Source organism: Agelaius tricolor, unplaced genomic scaffold, assembly GCF_023055355.1.
Source record: "Agelaius tricolor isolate 1412-34295 unplaced genomic scaffold, bAgeTri1.0.p SCAF_13, whole genome shotgun sequence".
Lineage (NCBI taxonomy): Eukaryota > Metazoa > Chordata > Aves > Passeriformes > Icteridae > Agelaius > Agelaius tricolor.
Genome location: NW_027269273.1, coordinates 14,722,384 through 14,734,848, shown reverse-complemented (window position 1 = coordinate 14,734,848; position 12,465 = coordinate 14,722,384). Strand labels below are relative to the sequence as shown.

At 36.4% G+C, this 12,465-nt stretch overlaps 1 protein-coding gene across 26 annotated transcripts in view; it reads right to left on the bottom strand.

Annotated features, from left to right (window-relative positions):
• KCNMA1 (potassium calcium-activated channel subfamily M alpha 1) overlaps positions 1 to 12,465 on the bottom strand; it is a 415,833-nt gene that overhangs the window by 64,557 nt on the left and 338,811 nt on the right. For all 26 annotated transcript variants that reach the window (XM_071438814.1, XM_071438813.1, XM_071438807.1 and 23 more), the window contains one exon: positions 5,585 to 5,678. In XM_071438814.1, coding sequence (XP_071294915.1) covers positions 5,585 to 5,678 — 94 coding nt within the window. The remainder of the gene's footprint in view (positions 1 to 5,584; positions 5,679 to 12,465) is intronic.

Sequence of the window (12,465 nt, the reverse complement as noted above, 5' to 3'; positions counted from 1 at the left end):
GAAGACGTAGAGCTGGGAAGAAGTGGAGGGAAGATGATTTAAAGTCTGTTTATACTTGTCATTATCCTGCTCTGATTTTGTTAGCAATGAATTCAATTAATACATCTAATGTGAGTCTATTTTGTGAGTGATCTCTGCCATTATCTCAACCCATGAACCCTTTGTTGTATTTTCTCTCCCCTTCCAGCTGTTGGAGGGCAGTGAGAGAACAGCTTTTGAGGGTGTCTGACATCAGCCAGCACCAACCCACTACAGCCTTCTTGAAACCTGGCTATCATACTTCAGATCAAGAAGCCAGTCCTTCAACAAAGAAATGGAAAGGAGACAAATTAAACAGGAAACCAAAGTTACCAGTCCCTGGTCTACCAATAGTAGTGAGAGTCAGGATGCTAACAGATACTATCACCTATCATTTAAATAATTTAATTCTATAGTATTGTTAAAAACTGGAGTAAGGCAATATGGGTAATCACTGAATTACTCCTGGTGTTCCATAGTGAACTTGTAAAACAGAATCAAGAAGCAAATTGTGCTATTATATATCTGCTGGGTTGCAGCTTAGTTATCATTGCATATTAGCAGTGCATTAAGTCTGAATATAAATTTAAGTACAAAATGGAAACTTCCAAGGCTGAGGGACATAAATATATACCATTATTATAGTTCATCAGTGGGCTTTCACTTTTTCAAACCTTACCTTCATGTCTGGTTTAAGGGAGTAATGGAAAATGATCAGAGTCAACTTATTTTACCAGTTTAGGCTTGAGAAATGCTTCCCTAGATCTGCCATCACACTTCTTTGTTTCTATGAGAAAGCTCACAGTTTCATTTCATGGAAGGGCAGCACTAAAATGGCAGAGGCAATGCATATTCATGCTGAGTGGCACTAGCAGAAATGTGTATGTACATTTAAGTGTATGTGGCTCAGTGGGTGGATGAGGAGATAAATGTGCACAGCCATTGTTCATATACTTAAAATATTATATACAACTTCAGGAAAAAAGACAGGAGGTTTCCTCCTCAACTTCAGATAAATAATCTCATTAGGCTTCTGGAAACGTATGCCAAAGAGCTCACTTGTTTTTCTGTGTCATTTAGCTGGGTCTTGACAGTTTCTGAGCAAGTTTTATCGTTTGGTAGGGAATTATTTTAGATCCTCAATCAAAAAAAATCCTCAGGCTTACGAAATTCTCCTTGGCAACACACTGAAAACCCAGTGTCCTCTGATGCCTCTGATTCTTATGTGATCAGGGACACTAATGATAATGACCCTTTGCTGAGTATGCTACTTGTCTAGAGGCCTATGTCAACTACACCACTACATCCAGAGTGGACAGGGACAAACTATTTGTTTGCTCTTCAGGCCCCTTGGGCCCTGTCATATGCTATTTGTTCTTGCATTAAGAGGTAGTTTGACTCGGCCGGGCTGACATTTCCTTCAAGTCAGTGTATTCCACTCAGGCAGTAGCAGCTACCAAAGCAATAAGTACAGACTTGAGGCTCAGCAACAATCATTTAAGTGGCTTTTTTGATTCATATCCAGGGCTTTTCACATTTTTACTGGTCATTCTGAATCCAAAATGACACATTTTTTTAAAAACTGGCTTTGCTATTTGATATTCAGGCAACATAGCCTCCTCATAGTTAACGTGGCTGTTCATCAATAACACGCATCAGAACCTGCAACTGAGATTATGAACAAGGACTAATACAGCTGCATGATACCAGAGGCATTGATCATTTCTACTTTTCTTCTCCACCTCATGAAGGATACCTGATATGTGATTACTCTCCCAGTCACAGCCTTCCTTCCTTTTCCTTCCATTGCCTATTTAAATTTTACTTTTTACTGTAATAGGGTGTCCTCGTGTTCACATCTTAACTGGAGGAGTATATTTTTTCCTGTTGGATTTTCAGTTATTTTTAAAAAGTATCCATGCCCTTGTGCCTTTAATGGGACAGACTTTTGCTGATGTAAACCAGGTAAAAGCAGTCATGACAATGCTGAGTATTTTTCTGGTTAATTTGCATTTGCAGGTATTGTTGGAATTTGAAAGATTTGTTTCTGATTGATTAGACTCTTCTGGTATTGCATCAGTGTGATGCTGCTCATGCCATTTGATGTGATGCAGCATTCAGTTAGAACAGTGACTTCCTAAATTTGAGTCTAGACCATCTATGATGCACACAAAGAGCATTCGTATGTCAATTCTCTTTTTATATCAGTTAGTAATATATTGTAATTTAGAGTCATTAAAAAGGTGCCATTAAAAAGATGTCTCCAATCTATCCATTTGATATTTGGTAATGCAGATTTCTACTTATGTGTTAGTAAATCTACAGAACTCCCACTCTCCGACCAGGTCAGACCACTTGTCATGAGATCCCAGGGAATCCCTGTGATACCATTTCCATCCTCCGTTCTAATCCAGCAATACAAGAAGTCAAAGTTTTTTCTCATAGCATAATACCCTCCACCACTGTGGGAATCTAAAACCTATGCAGCATTTTCAACATTATCTTAACTGTAAGGCTGCTCAGAACGATTCAAAAGTCACAATTTGGATTTCAATTTACTAATGAATTTTTCACATATTTTTTGTTTTCATAGTCCAGACTTCTTGTCTTCCAGGCTCCTTCTAGATCCTCTGGGTCTAAAACCACAGCTGAGAAAAAGTTTGCAAAATAGCCAGCTATTTCTGGGCAGGTGGGACAGGGGCAAAACTGACTTGAAAAAGGAGTTTTTAAAGCAAATTTACAAAAAAAACTTCTAAAGATAAATATCAGCTACAGACATGACAGTGCTTTAGCTGATTTACCTCTTGGGTACTTCTAGCTGACATGCACTAAAGATTTCTGGGCAGGAAAGCAAGTACCTGTCACTTTCTGTAATTTACAAGGATACAAAATAGCAGATTATACAGTCCACCTTTGTTCCAGAGAGAAGAAAGAGTTTGACCATTACAAACAAATCTTAACAGAGCTCTCTTCTGATTCAATCCACTTTGTCTTTTCTAGCACCTTGGACCAAAGTTAAGTCAGTGTAGATAAAGAGTAAAAGGAAGAGACGGTTGGGTCTGGGGAGAAGCTGAGGGTGCCAACACTGGGCTGGAGAATACATTTAGCAGCAACAGAGATGAGGAAGAAAACAATGTCTGGATTTGGAAGCCTGGCAAGTTCTCCACTCGCTGCTCAACCTGTGTTTAGCAATTCTGATGTGCTACTGAGCAGACAGCTCAGGCTCAGGACGACTACTCTCCCTCAGTCCCTCTTCAGCAGGCAATGAAAGCAGGCTGTACTTTGAAAATCTTCCCCCATCATGCAAACTGACACAGGCATGCTTTTCAAAAACCCACAGCCAATCTGTTGATCATTACTTATTTACAAAGGCCTTCGGGCAGAAAGTCCTGTAAAAACCATACTTGATACGGTATACACTAGCTTTTTCTGCTTGTGGAAAAAAGTACCCCTAAGGCTACCTCAAACCATCACTTTCTATTGCACATAAAATGTACCGTGTAACACTAAAGTATTTAATATATATGGTATAATATATCTACAGGAAAGGCATTTGTGTAGAAGTATGTTACCCTGTATTTGGTAATTTGATGTTTTGCTGAAGGCTATGACTTGAAAAAGCCTGCACCTAGTACAGAGGACCTGTCATCTCAGTACCCAAGAGCCAATAGAATAAAGAAGTACCCTTAAGCAGCAAAACTTTGACACAGCTTTGAAGCATATGAAAACAGTATAACTCCCCAGAATTATTATTACTCAAGATCAAAGAAATGAGGCATACTTTACATAGCAAACAGGGACAGTGTGTTCAGCTCCTTTTCTCTCTCTCTCTCCCTTTCTCTTTCTTTTTACTTCTACTTCCCCAAAATTAGACTCTGGGAGAAGGTGAGGGGGGGAATCTCCACATGTTTAAATTTTAAGCAGTTAAAACAATTAGCACCAGATAAGAGGACTGTCCAAAGGTAAGTAAATTGAAAACTATGCTAGCATGACAACTGGCACTATAAAAATGAGAAGTTTGCCAGTATGCTCATTTTATTCTTCCTCATAAACTGTAAACAAGCATGTAAATCAGTGTCATATGGGCAAGGCTGAGCTAACAGGAAGGCAGAGAACTTTTAATGGCACATTCTACAGAAATAGATGGTCAATAGGGAAAAAAAAAAAGCCACAGCTGGGTGCATTTTCCCTCTGTGAATCAATCTCACTTTTGGTTCTGTAGTCTAAACAGAGATGAAGACGATTTGTGGAAGTTACGTCCTTGAATATGCCCTATATTGCAGAAACAATAAACAAATATGGATGCTTCTGTAACTGCCCAAAGAAAATTCCAGTCTAGTGACTGAAATACAAAGAGAAATATCACCTACCTGTATCCAGAATCATTACAGGAACAAAATCATTGCCAACAAAAATGATAAGAGATTTTATTTATGGAAAGGACTATATATTTGTATCATTTTTTTTTCACTTAACCTCTGTGAGCAGACAGTTATACACACATAAATCTCAGATTCCACGAATGTGTCTGTTTATATATGAAATTAAGTTTACATTTTCTGTGTATGTGTACATAAATATACACATACAGTGGAAATCTCTGCTATGGTATTTATGGATACAATTATGGACTGAGGGTCTAGCCTGGGTACATAGGATATGCAAAAACAGAGCATGAACAGCCTTGTTGGAAACTCTGTATCCACTACAGGATCAAATTTTGACTGAGTTGAGCAGGTAAAAGGCAAAGCACAGTGAGATAGAATGCAAATCACATAATATTTTAATAGATTATAATTTCTTGTTGCAGTTCTAGCTTTAACAAATGTCTTAGAGGTAATTTGTCCTATAAAAGGAAACTACATAGTTATATAAAGAGTACTATTGTAAAATAATGTACACATAGCAACAGGGGAAAATATCACTAACAAGATTCTGTTTTCATCACCCACTTTTGGAGTATATACTACCCTCTTAAAAATCCCTGTATTTCATAATTAATGTGCTTTTAGCTTGACTAAAACTGCGTTAGTTTTGAACTTTGCTTTGGCAAGTACATATATTATTAGACTTTTTCATCAGTCTAAATCAATTAACAGAAATTTGATTTCAATCGACAGGATAAAAGGAAGGTAATATTCAGGTTCATTTTTGATTGTGATGATACATCTCACATATGGCCTTAAGTACAGAAAACAGTACTCAGAGGGAATCCAACAAAAAGAGAATTGCCTGAGGCAAACTAACCACATGAGTTCCCCTGATTGGTTAGTGCTATCATTAGTGCCACTGCTGTTTAAGAACTACACATGGACAGGACAGGGTGACAGCTAAGACTTTAAAGCCTATGTATTTTTCAAACAGCTTTTCAAACTGTTTTTCATGACAGAATTTTTTTTCAGCTCTATCATTATCTGCTGACAAGCTGACAGAATAAATACTTCAGCCTTTCAGAAACCATCTAACAATCTTTTTTTTTTTCACCCCCTCCCCTTATTTTTGATGTGGGGGGAGGAGAGGAGGAAGAAAGAAAGGAGATGAAGATATGAGTTTTTTTCAGTCTTACCTCATCAGTTTGGGTGAGGAGTTGGGTGAATTTCGCATGCCTCCATTTCGCTGCTTTTTTTTGGGTGATAGTGTCGACGGCTGCTCATCTTCAACTGGAAATATAAGGAACTCATGAGATTAAGTACTGCTCTGAGTGCAATATGAAATACAAGTGAAGTAGCAAAGAACACACACTCTATGTCCATTCACGCACTGATACTTCATTGCTAACATAGGCCAACAGTAATAAAAATCAAATACATGTTAGTTGAAGAGATTGGTTTGAAGGAGAAGCAGAGAAGAATACCAGGGTTTTGAACACAGGTGTTCAAATTGGTTTCATACTTCAAAAAACAAAGGCGGGGGAACCACATTCGGGTTATTCTTAGAGTTATTATCAGTTAATCTGCGCTACAGAAAAATAGAATTAGTGCTCTGCTGTATTCCCAGACAGATAAAGTACTATTTTCAATATCAACATAACAGCTGCCAGCCTGCTTTTGCTAATGAACTAGACACCAGTTGGTTCTCGCTCCTCACATGCCAAACAACAGAGTCTTCATGAAGAGATGTAAAATATTCAATGCCTTGATGTTCAATGATTCAGTTAGTTGGGAATGTGAATGCAGCCTGCCATTGTGCACAGATCTCCAGCACAAGTCAGACCTCATCGCTCTACTCTCCTCCCAAAACAGAGTTTTAACAGGAGTGAACAGAATGAGGTTGAATGGAAGTGGGGAGACAATACCTGCATAACAGAGAATGCATGTGTTATGCAATCTTTTAATGAGGATGAGGTGCATTTTCAAGGACAGATTGATTTCCAGATAGAAAATCACTTAGAGTTTTGTCAGTCATAAGTTACTCTTGGATAACTTATGTCACAATATGTATTGCTTAAACAAGTGCAGCTTCCTAAGAACTCATCTATAAGAATTAACCACCATCTGTACAGTTTTGAGATTGTAACTGCACTTGATAATCTGTATGTAACTTCTACATGTACTATCAAAAGGAATAAACTCATGTCTGCTTTCTCAGGTGCATACTAATGCTACTTTATTCTGGTACAAAGAAGAAAAAATAAACTTTTTCCCATCCTACTGTTAACTGAAAAATTAATTAGAAGATAATATAACTGATGCCTAGGAAGCTTTTACTTTAAAGCTAAAAGGAATGACATCAGTAGTAGTAATAGTAGCTGCTATATTTAAAGAGCTTAGTACACATGAGCAGTGCACAAGCAGAGGTTGAGAAAAAAATATTACTTGCAATAAGATACATAAGAAAAACAACAAAAATGGGATATATGTCACCTGCAGCAGACTTATCTGTGAAGAAATTAAACAATAGTCTTTTGCTGTAACTCTCTTCTGACACTATTTTATTACAGACTGTGTTCCAGCCTACCACCTCTGTCTGTTTGCCCAAGCCTGCTAGGGAACTTCATTTTGCCTTGGTCAAGACCAAAGGGCTGGGCCCTGAAAAGACAGATTTTGCTTTTAGATGACCTGGCATCATGTAGAACAAGGGAGTCACAACCAAAGAAAGCTCTGCAAAGAGAAAAAAACAAACCAAAGCAACCAAACAAAGCTAATCCTAAAATAAATGTGCCAAAGAGTGCTGTAAAAGACAATACTTAGATCAGAACATTGACTGTCTAATAATGATTTATTCACTAAGTTTCTTCTCTTCTTAGGCAGCATCCCTAAAGACAAAGGAATTTTCTTCTCATTTGACTTTTCTTTCTTTTTCCAAATCAAAGTCCTATAGTGTAAATGCTTATTGATGGTTAGTTAAATGCCTCTCAGTCAAATTTGGCTGAGAAATAAACAAGCCCACAGAAAATTCTCAAAAATAGACAAATTGAAATTTTCTTTCTGTGACAGTTTGCACATATTAAACTAGATCACTTCAGTATTTAGCTACATGTACCATGAAGTGAACATAAACAGAATTGGTTTTTTGGTAATATCTTTGCAGCTCTGATTGCAAAAAAGCACAAGTGTTTGTGCTTTTCAGAACACCCTCTTCAAATTATTCTCTTGAAATGGCCTAGTCTTGTTTTAAACTTCTCTACCAAAAAGTTATTTGCATGCTATTCCACACAGACAATAGCTTTCAAGATATCCACTGTGCTCTCTTGTTCTTTATTGGATATAAATATTCAGTTCCACCACTTAAAAGATCAAATGAACAAGAATCATGCAAAATGTTTCTTCCAGAAAACAACAAATGATCTGTTTTACTCTCTTGGGAGTAAAAATTCTAAATTTCACTCAAATGAATCTGTTACCATGGGGTTACAGAATGTTTGTCCAGAGATGCAGTATGGCACCACAAGTGTGCTGTTATACAATTTTAGCAGTTCAAGGAAGATACACATCGATCAGGACCGTAGGCAAAAATCTTACAGTAACACAAGTGAACTGTAGATAATATTATAACCAGAAATATTTCTCTGCACAAGAGAAAACAATATTAAAAAATAATATTCTTCCAGGTTTTCAGCTAGCTAATAAGACTCTTTCCTGATCCTTTCAAATTCTGAAAGTTAATACAATAAGGATGCTTTTGTACTATATGGTCCAACATTTATGTTCTGCAGTGCTGCCAGGAGATGCTAACCTGCAGCCCAATTAAAAGCAAAGCCTTATTTGTAACCATCCAAAATAACAACTTCTAGAAGTACATTTCTAACAGTCTGCACTTGGTATCAGTACCACATCTGCAATAAATAAGCTTCCTTTTTGGATACATGCTTGTCATATTCAAATTATGTTACTGTCACCAGGTGCCTGCAAAGCCCAAGGTTGCCGAGGCTCACTAGTTAATTCCTGTTAGCAAAGCCTTCTGAGGATCTCAATTTGTTGCTTAACCAAGAAAGGCATTTATTCTCATTGTAGCAGAGGAAGTAGATCTAGATTCATCATATGACAGAAAATCAAGTTTTATTTTTCATTGAAATTCTGCACAGAGTTTACAGGGCATCTGCAGTTTAGCAACCCAGCTCCATAGGAATGGGGGAAGGGAACACATGAAGCTGAAATACGTGAATTGTATCTAATGGACACTATTACATATGGCTTGGTTCCCAAAAATGTTGCAGTGATAATTCACAAGTGGTTTCTTAGTAGTAAGTAGGATAAAACGTATTTAATTGTTATCCTTTAGATACTCCTATCAATTTCCTGCCTATTTAAAGAAGTGGATCTAGCAAAATTTTTAGTAAGGTTATTAAATATTTTAGTTTCATGGTTTCTGTGTCTGCATTAATTTAAAAGGGAGTCTTAAATTCGCTTGTTCTTATGAAAGAAAAACATATTGGCATAGTGGGGCTGGGATATATGACAAATAAATTCGGATATTGTATGTTTATTTTTGTTAATGAGTCCCCATCTTTTATGTCTTTATAGTACAGGATTTGTAATATGGCTGTATACTACAGCCATATTATGTTACACAGACTTTTTTTACTGGTTTAATGAAAATTGGAAGTTCAAGAATTGGACACAGAGTTTTATAGATTTGGAACTCAATTCAGCCTCTGAGTTCTAATAACATTCAAGAGCTTGTTTACACATCCCTAAGTATAACACTTATTGTACTGCTGTAACAACCCAGAGCTCACTTGTCTAATAACAGTTTTGCAGTTCAGGAAGACTCAATGCTAAAAAAATGTCAGGCAAGTCTAATGAGGCTTCAGACACTCCGTTTTATGCTGGAGTTTAATTTAAAGTTACACTGATGTTTTAACATGTTTGCTTATTCTTGAGTAAAGAGTGTTCATTATTTCAATGACATAACTTCCAGACAATGTTCCATGAATTGGTTTAAGATGTGCTGGTAATTTTAACAGCCATAATGTGAACATCTGAAGCAACATATTACTTGACTTTTATCCTCATTTCATTTTTAAAGCAAAAACAAAGGGTAAGTCTTCCAAAACAGTGGACAAGTTCATAACTTTTTTCTTTGTTATTTTCTAACTATTTTTAAAACAACACTGTCTCCTTTACTGCCTCTCCCAGGTCACTAGCTGCACTAATTTACAGACGCTTTTTTAGACACCAAAAAGAGCTGAAATTTGAAATAATATTGATTTTACTGAACATCACATGAACTGGGATACCTGGTAAGTTCATTCTGCCTTGCATGTAAATGCTCCAAAGCAATTAAATCCTTTGAAAGGTAAAGCACAAACCACCCAGAAACATTAGTTGACTAGCTATCTTGATTAACTTATTAATCACCACATCTGGAGAAACCCACATCTGTAAGCACTTAACAGAGCATTAGTAATGTCATAGTCACATGGAAAACAGACTGCAAAACCATGCACAAACCATTCTGTATTGCCTTATGCATCCAACTACTGGGCTACCTACGGAGATCTTGGTTCAACCCAGGCTTTTGGGAATGGTAGCAGTATTTTACAGGCAAGCTGAGTGCCCTTTGCAATCTACAGTAGGTAGATTTTCCTTGTTCAACAGAACTCAGTAAGTTAAGGTGCAGCAGCGAGGGGTTGTTGGGGAGGAAGAGGCTCCCTTTACGGTTATTAACAAGTGGAACAGGTTCCGGGATTCCTTCAGTGGACTTGGCATCAATCAATGCATTAGTAGTTGCATTCTTGAACTGATATGAACCTTTTGGGTAACTTGATCTAGCTGCATTCTTTACTTCTAAATAATAAGAAAAAATTTAAATTAATTTCTTCATATTAAAAAATATTTAAAACCACAGGCATGAATCAGTTTTAATATTATGTGGAAATACAGACATTAAAGCTTAAGGTATCAGTTCCAACAGCAAAAATAAAGGTTTATACCTGCAGCTTTCTTATGTTGTTGTTTCTTTTTTTCCTCTAAAAATGACTCTTTATAGAAGAATACTTACAGAAGGATTATTCAACAATATTATCACCTTTAAGCAATAATCCCATCCTAGGGTAAGTATCTCTGAGGTAATACTTATTTCCCCATGTTGATAAGGGCTTTGAGATTTACTATCTGTGGAAGATGTTTATTTCTTTGAAACTACTGAAAATGACAGGGGAGGTAAAACACTCTGCTGCTATTAAAATAAATAAGGAATCATAGAAAACATAAGGTCACCACTTCAAAATTGTGCAAGCACACTTATGGAATTAAACTGATTTTAAGGAACCCACATAAAAATTGTTGAGTATTCAACAGAGCTGCATACTGTAAATTTCAGGAGGTATAGTACCTCTGAAAAGAAAGTTAAGAAATTCAATTTCCTAAATATGGATATAGCTTAAAATTGTGATTCTTTGTCTTCCACTGATAATATATCAAGGCTACTTAAACACTACCCTATCTACTAATACCTCTAACAAATGGCACCTGCAGTAACAACCAACAACAAAATATTTTTCTGGTAAAAACACGCAATAAAGATCTTCTCCTAATGCTTGTTTCATTCTGAATGAGTATAGCATAGACAAGAAGGTATAGAACAGAGCTGCTAAGACCTTATTACTGGTTGTATCATAAAGTAAGAAGTTTAGGTAGGGAGTAGTTGGCGGACTGATAAACTTGCAGCATTATTTATTATTGAAACATATATATATGTTTCAATTGTCTTAAAGATTCTATGGAGAACACTGAGTAGAGACTAGAGGCAAAGTATTTGAGGTCAGCATGTTTTTTGGGATCTTTGTTTAGTTTACCACCAGCTAGAAACACCATCTGGTAACAGGAAAGATAAGAAAATAGCATTCCCATGCTCGCCATTTTTCTTCAAGCACAAAATCTGTCTCTCTCACGGAAAAGGTGAGTCTATAGGAATTACATTAAGAGTCATTTGAAGGTACCTTTTAACAAGGTTGAACAGGATGAATGGCAAAGCACCCATTCCAATTCAATGACCTTTTGATGGCTTGCTACTATTCTGAGGTAGATTGAAAAATTAGTGAGAAAAGAACTAAAAACTAATTTATGATACTATTCTGATTTTTACTAATAGAAGTAACATAATAATAATAATAATAATACACCAGAGTTCACATGTATATTAAATCATCAGAGGAGAGCATATATCTTTGATTAGCAATAATGCCACGAAGACAAAAATATTGAGTACACTACATGAAAATTATCAATTTTATCTCATAGTTACTGGGTTTTTTATCAAATTTTGTACTTCTACTTTTGATATTCCTCCAAGTGAAATAATTGTAGGATGATAAAATATATCTGCAGAGAACTATCTCCCTACATGTCACTGGTCAAGCATGTATTTGAAGGCCTCGATATGCATCAACTCAGTTCTATTTTTAAAGTGCAGATAATAATACTGGAAATAATCTTTAAAAATCCACATCCTCTATCAAAGTATCTTCACATGAAATGGAAGAAGACCAGAATCTATTAAGCTTATCAACCCTTTAATCAAGTTATAAGAAACACCATAATCTTTTTACAGTCTCTTCTGGAGTTCAGTAAGTGATGGTTTCAGATACCAGACCTGACTATTAAGCAATAACCTTCCATAGCAATGTATGTTTTTTGGCATATTCCATGCAGACAAATTCAAGCTTTCCTAAGATTTTGTGCTTGTGGTGGCACAGCACGTGTCAGAACAAAAATACTTGTCTTTTGGTATGGCTTCATATCTGGAGTATGGCATCATATTTAATAGCACCACATGATCTTGTTCAGCAGGAAGGCAGACTGAGCTGCTTAAAAACTAAGTTACTTCCCCTTACTTCCAGCAGTGTGGACAGGTACTATCACTGAGCATGGGCGTAACAAGTTGCCAACTTTTTTTGGTCAAATTATTCCAGATGTAAAAATTCTAACTACTGGTTTCATCCCATGACTTCTAACCTCCTGCCTCAAGAGCTTAGATCAAAGTGGAAGACCCACAGTGGACAAG